Below are 18,884 nucleotides of genomic sequence, written 5' to 3'. Positions count from 1 at the left end.
AATTTTTCCCTCGCCTTTTTCGTCAGTTCGATAACATCGATAGCGGCAACAGCAGCCGAGAAAGAGTACGACGAGACTAAACTCAACTGTTCTGTAAGACATTTCCTAACTTAGTTAATATCAACAACTATCATTGCTTAGTTTTGCTGTATAGTAAGTATAGTTCATGGCATTACATTCGCCTTCTGTCAATACTCAATACTGTTCAATTCACTACGAACTACGCCTTTAATGTCAACACTGCTGACGCATAACTGACGGAGCTATCATTCATGTCCTTGCATTGATTTGACTGACAATATTTGACAAACCTCAGTTGCACGCTGAGACTATTGTTACCCTGAGCACAAGACACAGCCTGCAACAAACGTCCCAATTAACAGCACAGTCTTGAACACAATTCTCACTGAAGTACAGCTCTCACATGAAGCAGTACCGACATAGGATGTCGACCACATATTGTATTAGAGAATTCTTGCAGATACTCAGTGAAAGCGGTGGGATTTAGACTTTCAACAATATCCATACCCTGAATTAAAGTCAGACATATACAGACAGCATCGTACAGACTCATTTCATTCTCACTTTTCTATCCAGTGCTTCAATAGATTGGTGGATAGCTCCGTGTGACTTATCATAAAATGTATATTGAAATCGTTTACCTGAAGACAAGACCACTCACATATTGATTTGAATCCAGAGCGATTGCTATTCATGTACCCCAGTGACAAAAGTCAGACGAGATGATAAACAGATTAGTGGAATCAAGGATGTACTTTGACAAAAGCCTTCCATACTTTTGCTCGCCCTCCGGCTTGAGAGCACCAACTACAATAGGGATGATTGCAAATGCACCTTTCTTACTAGAACAACAGCCCCACATTAGCTGATATATTGCAGCTGAAACATGGCAGTCTCATCAATGACCAAAGGCAAGGTCAAATGTCACGCCAAAAAAGAAGGTATGTAGTCTACATCAACAGAATACGTAAAAGTGACTCTAGTGAAGAGAAAAATCTGCCCTGTCTTCTGATAGCATTATGTGATGACTATCATCCACTTGTACATTTACATGCATACAAGCTGATAAGATGCTGATGTAATGTATAAAGGTAAATCTAGCATAAATATAAAGGTCACTTCAAGAATCGGATGCCTCTGATCTCTCTTGCCTAAACATTCAGATTACACCCTCACCTCCCTTATTCAGACTTCTCAAACACTGGCTTAGCATCGAAGGGGGAGAGAGGGTTGTATGAGTGTCAAACAGAAATGCCAAGTTTTCCTACATCCGCAAACAGTCAGCTTCAATGTTAGTGTGGTATATGTTAACAACGCTGACCGTCTATTTGATGTTATACACATCAGCATTTGAGTATTTCAATATTATGAAACCAGTGTTAATTAAAAAGTCTTGGATACCTGAAGACTGAAGTGTGCATGCCCATGTATGACGAAGAAACACTCTGTCTGTTTGGCAACATGTTAAGGAAAAAGGACGTGGTTTTCCATTGCCCTTCCAAACTTGAGAACTACGCTATGCCATTTCCTCAAATGTGGGCATTTCTGTATACCAAACATACCCATCCAGTTTAGCATAAGCGCAATGTACAAAAATATTGGCTTTGTTCATGCATATTAGTGCATATAATCATGTAACTTTAACTTTATTCTGACTTGCGTGTAGTTACAACTTTATTCTGACTTGCGTATAGTTACAACTTTATTCTGACTTGAAGTGTTTTCCATTTATAAAATTTATAAACACTTTTTAGTCCCAAAATGATATTAAAAGAGAGGTAAGGGTATAAAATTTTTATAGTAGTAATATTGATGTATTATAACATCTAGTGACTAAAATATGTCAATGGTGCTGTTAATGTAATGTATCACAAGATTAGTCACACCTTTCCATAGCCTTAGCAATAAATGGGAGATGCATCTCGATACTGTGCTCGTTTTCATCTGCTTTTAATGACAACTCCTCAAACATACCAGATGCTCTTAGTTCAGACACAACTGAAGAAACAGAAATGAAACTCGACAGAGTAAGCACATACAATTGATGTTGACCTCACCGCCTTGATCTACTGTGAGAGGATAAAGTGGGGTTTCACATGTTGTTGCTTTAGACAAGGCACAGCCGGGGAGATGAATATGGTGAGAAGGACCAAGAATAAAAATTCGTTTGCTGTAAATCACCAATGCTCATTGCTATAAACTATAACTTTGAACAGTATGCCATCAGTATTAGTCAAATCGAAATCACTACCAGTCCTCATTCACACCCCTCAAATACATAACACTTATATCAAGAGATGTAAATAATATCATTTTTTACGTAAATATTAGCTCTTGCACTCAACTACAACATCTTGATTATGAAAGAAACGAATAAAGCAATGATGCACAGTTGGTTTCTAAAAGCTCACACACTGCAACAATGAGAATAAATTCTATGAGTTGAACCCAATGTTAGAATAACATTTTTGTGAATAAATTTCTTTTAGTATAATTCATTGCAGAGAATTTTCAAGTTGTTAGAAAGACGAGACATGCTGGCCCATGTAATTAGCATGTACTGTATTCATGTTTAGAATTTACATCGCAACCAGCTGCCTAACCAGAGGTATATTTATACTACAAAAAAAAACACAGTAATTTCTCTTCATGGCAACAGCACCTAGAAAACTCATCAAACATGCACAACTTGAGTTCTACAAATTGCCACAACTTAAAACTGCAAATTACATTTCCAATACACCATCATGACATTGAAGCCAGCTAATTAATTAATTAATTAATTAACACAGTACAGATCTAGTGGAACCCCACAGAAGTGAAACTAACGAAGAAGATAAGTCTATTCCAGTCCTAAACTCTTTCAACATTAATGAATTAATGGTCCTCACACACATACAATTACATATGCATTAATTAGATAATTAATTAGAGATTAATTAGGCAAATAAAATACATGATGTCATTGGGAATATGCGACTTCCCAGAGAAATGACTTCCCAGAAATGATAGATCATTTGACTAACATCTGGGGTCAAAAACAGTTCCGAGAACGTGTAGGACACATGCACTCAATATCCGTCCACACTAACATCAACACACGTGCTAGGCTCGCGTGGCTTACACTTCCGTAGGATCTATATGTTTGTAGGCATGTGCAGCACAGGGACCAGAGTACCTGTAACCGGCATGTCTGACAGACAGATGATTGTCAAGGCAAACAGACTCGTAGCTGTCATGCCTGTTCCACGAAAACCAACTGCTGTAATGAATTTAGAGTAAAGGATACGGGGCAATGAGAGCTCTTGTGCGAGTGGGGTCGAACTTCAACTCCGCTTTCTCTAACCACAACTGCAATTCACGAGTCAACGTTCGGCCTAGACGAAACGACAAGAGAGATACAAGTTATCTCGAGATAAAAATGCATTGCACCAGTCGGGGCACCCACACACGCGCTCAGTACGATTCCATAACCCTATTTACATTGATGGCCAGCTGTTCTACCTGAGTCGGCGTACCAGGATCCGGCATGAGACGCTCGTCTGCATGACATTCTAAGATAGTTGAATCCTATGCCCGGAGACGTCACCGTGACGTCAACGTCATAGACCGTGCAGTGCATGCTGTAGTCTACTGCTCGCATTCCAAGGTGTGGGGTGCTCTTGTTTCGCGCGGGGCTTCCTTAAATCCGCGTTTCCAGTGAGGCAACTTGGTGACGAGCTCAAGCGAAGGACGCCGAGAAGGAAGAGAAACAGGTGGAAGAAGTTGTTGACAAATCTGACGTTGTGCTGAAGACGCTACATCAATCATGTCTCTCGAGTGGCGTCTTAATATCGTCGTGACGGACATGCAAGTGTCTAAAACTATCCGCGTTAGCGGAGAGATGATCATCGGTGAGGTTATCTTGGAACTTGTGTCGGCGCTGACCGGTGAGTGTTCACAGACCTGTGATTTTGCCGCCAAATGATTCACACTGCGATGTAGGCGCTTTACTAGGAGGAGCGGGAACTGATTACGTTCTTGCTCTAGATATGTAGTAGTTGACGTTGTGATAGGCTAGACGTACGTACTCGCGTCATTTGTAGAGAATTAGACACACGTGTAGCCTTGGAGAAACCAGATGTAGCAAGGGACATGCACTGTTTTTTTCTGTAGTCTGTGTAGTGGGTTTCTACGGAGTTCACATCGAGTGTTCTTTCGTGTAGGTGACCAGGATTGGTCTGACCACGCCCTTTGGTGGCCCGATAAGAAGAAATGGCTGCTGAAGCCGCGCATCACTCTCAACGCATATGGCGTGCAGTCAGACGCGAAACTGCATTTCACTCCACAGCAGAAGCCGCTCCTCTTGCAGTTGCCTGACAGGCAGTTTAGAGTGATGAAGTGCAGCTTCTCTGTGATGTCATTCGAGGCTGTGATGGAGTTGTGTGAACAGTTAGCAATCAGACATCCAGAAGAGATGTCGCTAATAAAAGCCAAGGCAGGTACAATGCACTCGAAAGGGAAGAAGGAAGGTCAAGATGAAAGAGATGGCTCTCCTGCAGCTGGTGGATCTGCCAGTGTGGAAACGCCATCTGATTATCCTGATGGATTGTTTGGGGATCTGTTAGCAAGATCTACGGAGGAGAGAGCGAATCTAAACGCCCTCTGGATTGATTCAACAAAATCATTAGCAGAACAGGTCAGTTTCCATTTGGTAAATATTGGTGGATTAATTCGATGAAACAGATGACATCACCAGGAGTTGTTGTCTAGTTAATGTTTTGAATTTTGCTGATTTAGCTGCTTTTTAGGACATCCAAGAGAATGATCCCATGCAGTTGAAATTCAAGTATCACGCCTTTATGAATATTGATCCCAAGGTGATGTAAATATTGTTCTATTACAAGTTCTATTACAGTGTATATTACTTAAACAGTCAATTCATACTTCTTGATGTAGATTGATGGTGAGAGAATAAATCAGTTGTTTGAGCAAGCCAAGTGGTCCATTCTCTCAGAAGATGTTGATTGCACAGAAGAAGAAGCTATTCAGTTTGGTGCCCTTCAGGTTTCTCAATTTTTGTGTTTGTTAGTCATGCTTTTAAGTACACAGAGTAAGAGGTTACTTTTCAATACCTGTAGTTGCAAGTGAGGTTGGCTTCTCATGTTCCGCCACCATCGCCGGATGCCACCAGTCCCACTATTGAAGAGGCTCTGACTGAACTTCAGACAGGAAACACTCTACCGAAAGGGTCACAGCCTTCACACATACTGGGGGTGAGAACGACCATTTCGATGTTGAGCAACTGTCTGTGACTGCTATGTATAGACTCTTCCCTCTTTGGGATCTAAGAAGTTAACTGGTTATCTTCGATATCACAAGTGAAATGCTGTTGTTGGGTATGTTATTATGTTTACTAACGGTTTTGTTCTGGTGCTCTTGTAGACCATCCAAGTTTAGTTTTGTCAAGAGCTATAAGAAGTTTTGGTTCGTTTTTCAAGGTTTGGATGTTTATATATCTTGTTTGCTGATGTTTTATGTATAACATTGGTCATGTGTGGGTTGAATATCAGTATGGACCATTACTGCTTATTGTGTCTAAGTACTTTAATTAAGTTAATTATGCGGATTATGGTTGGTAATTGATATTTGGCGGAGACTATGAGTATGAAGTTTGGCCAAGTTGTCGTTGGACGATTGTGCTTGATCTATTTTAGCAGTGTTGCTGCTAATGCGTTATAGTAGACTTACTTGACAAGTTTGGATGTTGTTAAAATAAAGTCTATTGCATTGTCATTGGATTCATTATTGCTGTTCGTTTCGATTCAGATACCCATATATCATATTATAAAAGCAAGGAAGATGCAACTGGTCGTCCAGCGTTGAAAGTCAAGCTGACCGGTTTAAGATAGATATGATGTTTGATTCATGACCGTATGTGAGCGCATCTGTTGCTAGGAGCGGAAGTGGCACCGGAAGTGAATGTTGCAAGAAAGAAGTTTGGAATCAAAGTAGAAGTTCCTAGCATAGACGGCATGGGCCAGTTCCATTTACTCTGCGATAATGTCAGTCTCTCATTGGTTGCGAGTGTTTTTGTCTTTGTATTGTAAGATGCTCAATTTGTAGGAAAATGAGTATGCAGAATGGATGGCAGCTTGTCAATTGGCAGCAAAAGGCAGGTCTCTCGATGATCCCAGTTATGCATCGGAGCTTTCAGGCGTCAAAGCGTTTATTACGATGCAGTCGAAGAAGCCGCAGCAGTCTGATGTGGTATGTGTAGTAAGGTTAATAAGGAAATATTGGGTTGTCGTAGACTTTCTATTGTGAGGCATTGATAATTAATTAATTACTTAATTAATTGTGTTTATTACATGGATGTGTGGTGTGCTTTGTTTATTTTGGGATGTAAAGTATATAGTGTGTTGCAATAAAACATTTTTTAATGTTCGTTTAATACCATTTTTCACGAAGCGCAAGGAACCTGCAGTTGGGTGGTTCATGGGTTATTCACTTACTTACTATTCCAAGTTATGCTCACATTAGATATGGTAATCTCGATCTGATTTACTACTGACCACCATCAATAACAATGTATCGTATAACCAGTTATTTCTGCGATCATGACATTTCTGCGAATTCTGCGAAGAAATCATGGAGTGCACAAATAAAATTTGCAGATATTTAGGCTTATTCTCGGAGTCCCAAGAAGTCACTGTACACATGTACATGTGTGTACCAGTAACTGCCTTCCTAGTTGGAATGCAGAATTTAATTCGCAGTAATTAAACTTTTGTCTAAATTCTCAAATTGCAGTAACTTAAGACCAAGACTGTAGAAATAACCAGTTATATGGTATGATGTATATATTTCTATTCTTGTAGAAATGTTGAAAAATGTGAGCATCTTCCAGTTGGCTTTATCCTGTCTGCTTTTTTACCACATTGGTAGGATGCTCCATGACATTGAGCAAGCATGTTAGTTGTTTTGCTTGTATCATGGGAAACATTTCTGTTCCTGTTTTAGTTCATGTGATATGTCACCAATACTAGTTCCTGTCATATGTCCTTGTACATGTGACTTTTTAATTAGATGAGTGTCATTTTAGTCCAGCTGGGCAGTTAATTAAATGGATTGTAATTTGAGTTATGCATGTAATTTGATAATTTGCCAGCTGTCTTGGTAAAACTTTGGCTGACTTCAGCACCTGATGTCAGCACCTGTTTGCAGTCATTTTGAGTAGAAGTGTTACATAGGACAGCAGGAGACACAAGCTAACACCAGATCTATTTTTATAATGACTGCTCTTTAACTATTTAGAGGTCGTTTACACCTATTATATTTCAAGGATCCCAGGGAATCAAATCTGAGGAACATGTGGTGTCACTTGACATGTGTCCAAAGGCCTTGTCTTACCCTCTAAAGCACCTGAACAGGCACCCAAACACATGATGCATCCATGACTTTGCAGGCAGAAGTGTATTTCTATATATAAAAGGAGCTGTCTGTCTGTCTGTTTGTGTGTTTGTTTGTCTGTCGTATGTAGGAGAGGATCTCCAGGATGGCGAGTCCAATCACCACCGACTTTGGCTCGCGCTCGCCGAATCCCTAGCGGTCGAAAGTGAAGCTGTCGTCGTCTTCCGGACTTCTCCCGCGACGACGCGATTTCCTGCATCAGACGGTACGTGCGGAGCGTGTCGTTTATTGCGGGCGACATCGGAAAAGGGAAGATATATTTGCTGATATCCGTTTCTTGAAAAAACTGCCACACAGTTGTTGCCCGTCTATGCCCATCGAAGAGCTGCCGCGTTCGATACACGCAATGCCAGCAACGTCTTCGAAGTGACGATGTTCAGCGAGACTGTTGAAATGGCGAGAGTCAGCACGAGTCGTGACTTGGTTATATACGGGAAAGGGATTATCCGGGTGAGTACTGCACATGACTTCCACGTTACGGGGATACACAGTATGAACGGGATTCTCGTCGAATAGATGCCAGGTTTAGTACTCCTGTTCCCCGCAACGGGACTGTCAAAATGGATATTAAACAATCAATAATCCAATCAACGGGATTTTTTTGAAACTGGACATTCTCTTGATCGGTTAGATTTTTGTTTTTAATGGGATCGTAACTAAAAATCAATAATCCAATCAACGGAATTTTGTAAAGCGGGACACTCGGTTACATTTTTTTTATCTTAACGGGAAATTAGCAATCAATAATCTCAGAATGGGACATAACTCTGAACGAAATTCTTCAGAGATACACTTCCTAATAAGGTGAATGAGATATACTTCATGAATGCATACAACGATTAACAACTAATAATGATAGCTAACTATTAGTAATATTAATAGCTAATCTGCCTGTGCGGACAACGGGATGGTGGTCTAGTCTCTCTCTATATAAAAGTCTGATATGTCTCTGTCTATCTGTCTTTGGGTCTTTAGCTAATTAGATAAACCTATGGTCACATGCACCAGGAACCAATTATTCAGGAGTTTGTGTTTTCTCCACCCAATAACTGAATTGTGTAATAGGAATTTGTGTTATTAACCTTTCCTGGGCAAAGAGCGACTTAGTGAGCTAGTATCCTAGACTATAATACGCCAACCCTCACTTCTGTCTGGATGTCTGTCTGTCTGTCTGTAACGTGTCAATTGACACGACACTGCTTTTGGATCATCGTGTACGTGGCGGCCGGGTCGAGTTAGACCATCTGAGACTAACGGTTGAGTCGGGTTTTACCTAGACAGCCTCCTGCAGCCAGAAACAAGACTTTGGCATTCTGAAATGAGATGTGCTGGAGTTTGTTTGTTTAATTAACTAAGTATGCAGATGTGACGTGCATCGTTAGCCACTTTACTGTACAGTATACGTTCTAACGCACGCTGTAGCTGAGTAGGAGTGGTTACGAAAGCTACCACACGCTAACAATTAGGCAGAAGTTGGTTTTTGCATTTCTTCACTTAGCTAATAAGTGTAAACTCGCAAAGTTAGTTGCTACTACCCATAGGGTGGGGTAGAACTAGTAAGATATATAAGAAGCGTGAGAGAAGGCCTAGAAACAAGGCTAAACTGTATCTACTATTGACATTGATGTCATGGGCTCTGGATAAAAACATTTCTAAAAGTTGGTACACCCTTTGAGAACCACAGCTGTCACCGCATACTGACTCTATCATTCATATTTACAAGGTCAAGCATTCACTTATAGAGTGAAGTTCTAGTTGTTACTTTTTCTTGTGGCTACAGATGGGCAAACAGTTTGGTAATTGTGTGCCAGCTGAAGATGGCGAAGCCTGCAGTTAGGTATAAGCCATTAGAGAGACTTGCAAATCCATCTGCTTATTCAAGGAGGAAGAAACAGAAGACTCGCTTTGGTGCTCTGATAGTTGCGTAAGGCAGTTTTTCCAGCTTTTTGTGCAGCTGGCAGAGAACAATAACACTATCAATAGAGCAACCAAACGGGATTTCTTCACCAGGTGCCTTCATGAGGACATACGCCTTTGTCCATTTTTCCAAAAGGATTCAATGGCCCAGACTAGATTATTCTTTTGTCACAAGTTGAACTGTGGTTGTAGAGAGAGTTTGTTTACATTGTTGACAACAAGAGCCAAGCGAGTCAGTGTAGTTGTATTTGATGGGCTTAAACAAAAGCTGCCAATTGTGAATTCATTGTCACTGAGTATGATACTGTAGTTGTCTTCGCAACACATTTGTACCGGGTCTTAGAGATCAGATGCTGCGAGAGTTTACAAAAAAAGATGACTTACTTAGAACTCTTGAACAACTTTGCAGATACCCTAGTATTTGAAGGAGTCAAGGATAATGTTTTGGCTGGGAAACAGTTATGATCCATCAGCTCAGTTTGTTGATAAGAGACATCCAAATAGATCAGGTAAAGAAACATCAAGAATTGAAAATTCAAGGTTGAGGAAAGGCTTCTGTTGTACCCATGATGCTAAAGGCCATTACAGTTTTGAATGTTGCTGTAGGAGCATCGAAGGTTATTATTCTCTCGGAATGTGAATGTTATGGTTACCTGACATCTAGATATCAGAATTGGACCAACTAGACGAAAAGACTATTACAAAGCAAAGAGAAGACAGGAAAGGAAAGTAGCTGAAGCAAGACGTTCAGAATTCAATGAAATCAGCTCCAATGACTTGAACGCATCAGAACAAGATGTTGATTTAGTGTGTAAGGAGATTGAAATGACTGAAAATGTCTATGTCAGTGAAACAAGTCGTCGATGTGATCATTGAAAACAAGCAGTTGCCATTTTGATTTATTGGTGCAGACATGTCACTAATGGATGAGAAATCATGGGTAGTATTGAGTACACCAAAATGTCGAAGGCTATAGAGAGACTCAGAGACATGCCAGAAAATTGATGACCTTCAAAGGTATTTTTTAAACACAACGTTCAGTTTGGCATTGCTTCTCCAATAACAGTCATGTTATGGTGAAGGATTAAATCTTTGGTAATGGATTAGATATACAAAATGGGCCTTTCACAACCATGTATCACATTTCTTAAACTTTGACGAGTCAACGTGTAAAGCTTATTGTTGAACATCCACTGAACATTAATGTCGAGACAGTTTCTGTGATTTGTTTGGAGATGACCTCAGATGGTGCAGTCATTCTGTTAGTATCCACAGTGCAGTCATTTTGTTAGTATCCATGTGTTCACCTGATTCTGAACTGAAGGTATTACCGTTTAGAAGGCCACCAATTCATCGCCGGACAAAAAGTGAAGCAGAACTGGACAGAAATGTAAAAAGAGGTGTTTTGGCACTCGTTGACACTGCCTTAATTAAGTGCATTTCCAACCGTCAATGTGATCAAGTCATCAGATAGCCTTGAAGTTCCAGTCCGTCTTCCAAAAGAAATTTCTTTTAGTCATCTGGTGCTGTCTGAATATGTGGGGATTTCAAGTGTACTATTTTAATTCAAATTGGTAGTAAATACAGTGTCGAGTGGCTTAAAAGCAACTGCAACATATTTTGATGTCATTACTAGTAATGAGGAGCACTTACAATTAATCAAATGTTTTGGAGCATTGATAACAACATGAGTTTCGACTTTAAAAGGAGAAATGTTAATTCTTTCAAAATCTCTTAACCCTTCACGAACGCACCGCTAAGTTCCCTCCCTCTATGACCTTTGCACTACTATGTCACGCCTATAATTATCTAGCGCGCGTCTTTATTATCTAGCGCGCGCTTCTATAGTCTAGCGCGCGCATAACAAAATACTATCGTCTTTATTATCTAGCGCGCGCATAACAAAATACTATTATTTGCAACTGTAGCAACATTATAGAAGTAAAAATAACAATTCTGACACGTATGAAATGTACATAAATTGCTCTTTTGAATGACACAACTTTTGTAACTACCTCTAACTGTTTCAATATTCTATTTCGTCTAACTGTTTATTTTACCTCTATTATGCATAAAAATCCAATCAAGTTGATTGACTATTTGAAAAAATATTGATATGCAAAATGCTAAACCAATACAAAATATTTGCAGCAGTGACTTCACGCTTTCAATTATATGCACATATATACACCTAATCCAACACTAAAAAACAACAAACTGTTACTATATACAAATCGTAAAACATAACATAGATCACCTAATACAATACTGTATAAATGAAATATATAACAATATATAAATAGAAATATACAACAATATATAAATAGAAATATACAACAATATATATAGAAATATACAACAATATATAATAGAAATATACAACACTATAAATAGAAATATACAATATACACAGTCACAGTTTAGCAATTTTCAGTCATCCTCAGTGTGATATTTTATAAAGCACTGTCGCTCAGCAGATGACACACAGAGGGGGACGTTGCATTCTTGGCAGCGATACCTGGTCTTTGAGTTATGCCTGCCTTCAGATCCGTTGCTATGTGCGTTGCTATGGGCATAACTCAAATTCTTGCCAACTCCTAACATCCAAACTTGGAAAACACTTACTGAAACGTAAAAACTAAACAGCGCATAGCAAAAAACGAAACGAATAGACATCAAACTGTTTTACATACCGATGTCTACCACAACATACGGGTACACAGCCATAGCAACCAAACACTCATGCGTTGCTATGCGCATAACTCAAATTCTTCCCAACGGCGAACGCCCAAACTTGCAAAACAGGTACTAGAAACGTTACTGAACAACGTATCGCAAAAAAACGAGATGATTAGACATCAAAACGTTATACTAACAGCGTAGCGTCATCGCTGTCTTCCTCGACGGGTAGCGCTTCTTCGTTGTCCGTCGCGTCATCGTCGGACGACGATATCGAAGCCATCGACACATCATCGCCATCGTCAACCTCGTCATCAGTTGTTTGCAGCTGAAAATAGGAAGCCAAATCGCCAACAGGCAGCGAAGCCCCAACTTGACAAGAGCGCTGCGACATCCGGTCGAGAGAAAATTATGACCAAGCCGCATGCGCCATTAAAAATTCCCCCGTATGTGTAGACACGCCTCAAAGGTGTGTCTAACAGTAAAAAATATTTTGATTGGCTACCAACGTTCAGGAAGGTGGATATTCGACGATGAAGTCACGTGTCCGGAAACAGACCATGACGTCATAGGTGTGCAAACTGCGATATCTAGCGATTACGAGAACGTAGACTCCTCAAAGTAGGTTCATTCGAAAGATAATTTAATAGCGAATCGTTTAGGCTATAATTTAAAAAGATTGACGAAGGCTCCTTTGCAGGAAACCGGAATAGCAAAGCCGGGTACTGACCGGAGGTGGAGACAAGGTACGCGCGTTACCGACGTTACTCCACGTGATGACCTATGTAGGCGCGACGTAATAACTAGTCAGTAATAGATGGGTTAAGTATCTTGGGCACATCATCGGTTTTTTGAAGGTGTTTGCCCTTCCAACAACAAGATTCAAGCAATTCAGGACATGCCAGCCCCCAAGACGTTTCTTAAAGGAGCACTTCACCGGTCTGACTCCGCCCTCAGTCACTAATCGTTTCTAGTAGTCTTCAAGTCGAGAAGTTTGGCGCTATTCCAGAGCAAACTTGATAGCTGAGCATTATGATAAGGCTAAAAAACAAAATCGTACATGGCGGTTTCCAAATAACGTCCAATAAGTGTAGGTTTCGTTTTACCGCTTCATGTAGAATTTGATATTTGCTTAGGCGAAAGTAAAATGTGCTTTCGCATCACTGACTCGCCTTCAATCTACGGCGAAAAGCACACATACGGTGATGGTTCGGCTGTAGAACGAAGGTATTTGGTGTCACGTGATTATGTGCGGTGACGCATGTTTCCGTGTGTTTTTCACATCACTCAAGCCCTTTTGAACTGTAGTAGAGCCTCCATTCGTAGAAAGAAAACGGAGGAAAGTGCAAAAGACCGAGCGATTGCAAGTCGCTCAAGACAATCATGTGCAGTCTACAACGTACGAACGACTGAGTCGCTTATGAACTGTAACTTGTTCTCTTTCACTGTAAGAGTTGCCTGAGGCGTCTAGACCCGTCTCTTGTGTGCTCTCATAGTTGGCCTCGGGAAGCAAGACCAAAACAATGCGCTTCGCAACACTGCAAGCGTTCAGTCTGCAGCCCAAGGGCTTACGTACATTAACATCTATTGCACATGCGTCAATCGGTGAAGTGCTATTTTAAGTACGATAATTTTTCAGGATGGTAAATTATTTCAGCAGATTTTTTGGTAATGTCTGAGGACACTACAGTAGAACCTTTGCAAATCTGAACCTCGTTAATCTGAATCCTCACAATCTGAATTACCTTTAGCGCCCTGCCTCGCGTACCCAGATAATAATAGGAATTCGGAGGCAGCCTGATCAGACAAGTGGTTATCTAATCTTTAGCAAATGCATGTATCTGACTATTTTAAATCCTGACTGTCGCATTATTTAAAAGTGTGTAGTCGTTGAAGCTGTGTCGTTTACCACAAACATGACATATGAAGACATACGTAAATGCACCAGTGGTTTGGGTGTCCGAGATAAGTCTGGAGCTTTGAGGCTACCCGTTTTTGTAATCCAAACAAATTCACTAATCCGAACAGGGCTTGGCACGGGGCTGCTCGGATTAGCAATGTTGCCACACTTTTTCTGCCAATAATTTGTAGGCGAATGTCACTGATGGCAACACGTCCACCTGGTGTTTTTGGAACCACACCCATGACTGTTAAGAATTTTTGTAGACAAATCAGCCTTTGCAAGCTATATACTTTATTGTTGTATTAGTAGTGTTTAGTACTGTACTGTTTATCTAATCTTTATAACACAAATCACTTGCACCGTTCTTGCTACAATTTACGCAAGAGCTTGCTACAAGTTCAGGATCTTCATTTTTGAGTCGAAGTACTAGATTTCTCCATTGCTCCACATTTTTATGATCCTCCACGAAGAGAAGCTACTAATGTTTTAGCTACAATTTATATAACCTGCACACATCCGCGTTTGATAAAGCATCCAGGTTTGTGAACACATCCGGTTTTGGCTTTAGCCTCGTGCGGTCTGGAGGCACACAAATGACCACCGGAATGTCATGAACAGGATGCTTGATCACAAAACTATGGTCTCAGAGATTCCGAAACCGTTCTGCAAGAAGTAAAGTGGCGTAAGGAAGAAGAATAACACCTACACAAAGATTGGAGACGCTGTGGTCTTGAGATAGCCATAACATATTTGATGATCTATTTATTTGTAGGCCCACCTGTATTTTTTGTAGGTGACTTTTTGCAACAAAAACTCGTAGGCTACGAATAAATTTTGTAGGTGTGGCAACCCTGGATTAGTGAGGTTCTGCTGTACTCCTTTCATTAAATTGTTAAAAAAGGAAGGTGTTCCATGTACTTGGTGTGCCAAGACTCAGCTTGCATTTGAGCAACTCAAACAGTGGCGTATGTCCTTGCCAGTTCTGACAATGTACGATCCAAGCCTTTCCATAGGTCTGGCTTGTGACACAAGTGAAGGAGGTATTGGTTCCTGTGTTTTCTATTTCTGCCCTAATGGCAAAGAAAGACCAATCGCATATGGTTCTAAAACCTTGCCCAAGGCCATAAGAGCTATTCATAGATTGAGATAGGTCTTTCTATCATATTTGGTGTTCAGAAATTCCGTCATTATTTGTTAGAAAGAAATTCATCTTAGAACTAACCATGGCCCTTTGACTTTTAGCTGTGATACACTAAAGATGAAGATACCTTTGCAACGATTTTTTGGGAGGTGTGTAGTTTTCAATTATCCAGAACTTGCCAGCAGGTATGGAGGCTTCTGCATGGCACCCTTCTGTCTTGCAAAGCAGTGATACAGTTATACAGAAGTTAACGTTAATTAAGCAACTAGAGGCTAGTCTTCCGTAGGCAGACCATTCCACCATCACCATCATGCTTCCAGTGAGAAATTGATGACGGAAATGGTCTGGCTACACGAGACTAACTAGAGGCAGTATCCATGCCATGTATATGTAATCAATCTTGTTACTTTGACAATTGCAGACTACTTTGGCAGTGTATAGAATTCGTGGTTACGTAAAACAACGGTCACTTTATGTGATTTTAGATAGATTTCACAAGTAGTGCATTTGGAAGCAAAACGCTTTGTAAAATTTTGTAATACTTTGCAACAAGTCGATTGTCATTTTTCAGAGGGCTCATAGCTAAGGAAGTGAGTGTGAAAACACAGCTTCAGTTACTAGTTCATGTACATTAGATGTACGTGTATATCATTCTAAAGGTCGTGGTATCGTTTTCTTTGTGGTTGATTCTCCTTGTTAATTCATTTGTTATGTCAGGAAACAATGAAAACCAATTGATTTTGGATAATTTACAATGGTTATGTTGAGGCTTACACATGGTGGGTAAAGTAGTAATGCGAGAGTGTGTAGTAAGTGATAATATTTGATGACATTTTGTTACCCCCTTCCATAGTCACTTTCATTGGATTACGATATACAGTACGGGTACGACCATTATTGGTACTGTAGACGGGAACTCGAAATGCGAGTGATGATTTGGAGCCAGTGTGGTATAGCTGTGCTAGACTGATACTGAAATTGCTTTAGCAGAAATGTCTTGAGAGATTGCTATCTCGTTCTTTGTTCACGTGTTGCTTTTCTAAATCATTACATTATGATATGACCTTACCATCAGTTTGCATTTTGCTCTTAGGCTGAAGTATCTCCAAACGATTTTGTGTCACAGCGGATACTGAAGAAACTAAAGCCGCAAAAAGTTAGCACCACCGTCTGTTCTAACATGATCAAAGTTGTAAGTTTTGCTATTGCAGGTAGCAGAGATGATATGGAAGCATCACGCCAAGGTCAATCAGTTACCGACGTTAGAAGCTAAACTGCAGTATATTCGATCATGGGAGGCGTTAATGGATTATGGCATAAGCTATTTCATTGTGCGCTTCTCTCGGGCAAGAAAAGATGTACGGGTGACCCACAATGTCAATGCTCGTCTCTGATATCGTATCGTAGCGATCTTTATGTGCAGGAGCTGCTTGGTATTACGTACAATCGAATGATTCGGATGGACATCAGTACTCACGAACATAAACAGACGTGGCGGTACAGTGCTATGCATGCTTGGAACATCAACTGGGAGATTAAGGAGATGAAGATTGAACACGAAGATGGCAATTTCTCTTTCTCGTGTTCGAGTGCCGATCTGAAAATTGTACACGAGTACATAGGTGGATATATCTTTTTGTCTATGCGTCAGGATCAAGACCAGGATGAACTCGACACCGAGATGTTCCTCAAGCTGACGGGAGGCTGGCATCAGTCATCGGACCCTACAGTCCTACCTTCGGCAAATTAGCTAGCTGTGAGCATGTTGTTACCGACATGTAATTGAATCATTTCGGAGAGATTTTGGTATTGATATTGGGTAGTCTGTGCTGTTGCGGTCTTTGGTAGACTATAGTTGTGAATGTATCTTGTAGGGAGCTTCGATTCTCCTTCTGCACTGGAGCTCTTGAAATATGACAAATTAGTAGAAACATGATCACAATGGCTGCTCTAGTCAATACATTTAACTAATAATATCATCATTGTGTTAAGTTATGACCACTCGTAAAGCACTAACACTAAATTCTCTATCACTGTTTTGGACTGGTTCTACTTTTTGCGTATACTCGTACAGACAGAGCAAAGAATACGATGATTACTCCCAATCCCGCTTGGGTTGTGATGGTGTGTCCGTAGATGAGGCAAGAGAGTAAGATGCTCATAACTTGTCTAGTTGTCATGATGATGGTGAAGATTATAGGGCCGAATGCTGACACCGTGTAGAAAATGAACAGCTGACCACAAGCCGAGCAGATGGAAAGTAAGAGAGCATGGAAGAAGAGGTCATTGTGACGAAGCAGCAGCATAAGTGATGAGAAAAATTCGCCTTGTTCGATGAGTGATAACACAGTGAAAAGACACGAGAATAAATTGACACCAAACATGCACTGGACGGGTGACATTTTGTAAGTCTTGAATAACTCTGACTGCCAGTTAGAGGTAAAACTGTCAAAGATCATGTAACCAAAAAGAATAATAAGACCGACAGTTGTTGTCTCTGTGGCTTTGTTTTTGCTGTGATGACTACTGGCAAGTAGGAACAGACTTGCACCAATTGATATCAACACAGCCGTTGCATACTCATGCCACGAATACGATTTTCTCGACACAAATTTTCCCATAATCATAACTGGGATAACTTTCGACGCCTTGGCAAGAACTTGTATCGGAAACGTGACAAACTTGAGAGCTTCATACTGACACCAGCTGCTGAGAATATTTGATATCGAACAGTAGGAGTATTTATACATAGGCGCTCGATGAACAGGCTGTTTGGTGAGCATTATTACGGCACCGGCAATGAAGAAAGCCAAAACACGATTGACAAAGACCAGAAACTGAGAGTTGGTAAACTTCTCTCCTCCATAGTCCCGAGTCATGATTCTCTCCTGCAAGACACCCCACGTAAGATACGACGCCTGCAAGCCCACGAAGCAGAAAACCAATCGCATCGTCGTCCACCACAAAGTCTCCCTCGGTTGCTCTTCGGGCGGTTGGCCCTGTTTCTCGACATCCTCTGTGCTCCTAACATCATCCGGTTTTCCAACAATGCAAATCTTCACTAGATCAATCAGTGGACCGCTGCCTTGATTCAGCCACGAAGAACTCTTTAGGTAACGAATCAAGAAAGCTGCTGGTACGATCACAGTTGAGTAGCCGAGCAGATTCAACACAAAATGAATAAAACTGTCAGATGACAACACGTTCTTCACTCTGTTTGTGTTTGATAGTTTGTTCACATGCGCAGTCTGCAGTTCTACTGATTCATGATCCGTTCCTCTAGCAAGTGCAATGAGGAGGCAGAGGATGAAGAGAGTTCTGGTGACGACGGGACGTACGAGAGTCTCTTTAGGAATCCACATTTGACTAGAAAAGCGTATCTCTGTTAACTGTGTGAGCAGAAATGATACAGACGTGATGATCTTTGTTCTTCATACGCTTGGTAGGCTGTAGTTGATAACGTGCGTTAGATGTCCTGCCATATTTTGAGAAACCTCAACAAGCTTGTTCTAGACACAATTTGTGACAAACAATACTATCGACTCTGTTACTAAAAACGTTTAGTCTATTGTAAACTTCTAACATTAAAACTAAAGATTGATTGACATTGTGTGACTGGTCAAAATACATTCTAGGCACCAGGGTACGATGTACTGGAACTGCAATAGCTTTTCTCAGACAACACTTGTGTAGGTTTGAGGCAAAGTTTTTATCGCAATTTATCACACACCACGTGCAGGTCACACGATTCTCAAATACCCGGATGTTGAT

General features: G+C 40.6%; 3 protein-coding genes across 3 annotated transcripts; 1 reads left to right on the top strand and 2 right to left on the bottom strand.

The window, feature by feature from the left end:
• Positions 1-69: 69 nt before the first annotated feature.
• On the bottom strand, positions 70-3,728 carry LOC134179284 (protein MEMO1-like). The gene is made up of 9 exons (XM_062646144.1): positions 3,526-3,728; positions 3,311-3,398; positions 3,146-3,214; positions 2,079-2,191; positions 1,908-2,019; positions 721-863; positions 586-662; positions 425-529; positions 70-358 (listed from the first exon to the last, which is right to left on the bottom strand). Exons 1-9 carry the CDS (start codon positions 3,662-3,664, stop codon positions 221-223), a joined length of 984 nt encoding a protein of 327 aa, XP_062502128.1. The 5' UTR covers positions 3,665-3,728; the 3' UTR covers positions 70-220.
• Positions 3,627-17,104, top strand: LOC134179281 (unc-112-related protein-like). Its single transcript, XM_062646141.1, has 13 exons — positions 3,627-3,950; positions 4,227-4,699; positions 4,812-4,880; positions 4,960-5,067; positions 5,142-5,276; positions 5,329-5,381; positions 5,446-5,501; positions 5,830-5,901; positions 5,959-6,065; positions 6,127-6,270; positions 16,207-16,269; positions 16,325-16,471; positions 16,537-17,104. Exons 1-13 carry the CDS (start codon positions 3,830-3,832, stop codon positions 16,861-16,863), a joined length of 1,875 nt encoding a protein of 624 aa, XP_062502125.1. The 5' UTR covers positions 3,627-3,829; the 3' UTR covers positions 16,864-17,104.
• On the bottom strand, positions 17,016-18,547 carry LOC134179282 (adenosine 3'-phospho 5'-phosphosulfate transporter 1-like). Its single transcript, XM_062646142.1, has one exon. The coding sequence runs from the start codon at positions 18,473-18,475 to the stop codon at positions 17,144-17,146; it is 1,332 nt and encodes a 443-aa protein (XP_062502126.1). The 5' UTR covers positions 18,476-18,547; the 3' UTR covers positions 17,016-17,143.
• Positions 18,548-18,884: the final 337 nt, after the last annotated feature.

Source organism: Corticium candelabrum, chromosome 5 (genome assembly GCF_963422355.1).
Source record: "Corticium candelabrum chromosome 5, ooCorCand1.1, whole genome shotgun sequence".
Taxonomy (NCBI): Eukaryota; Metazoa; Porifera; class Homoscleromorpha; order Homosclerophorida; family Plakinidae; genus Corticium; species Corticium candelabrum.
Note: the sequence above shows the minus strand (reverse complement) of the source record. Positions and strands in the feature narration are given on the sequence as shown.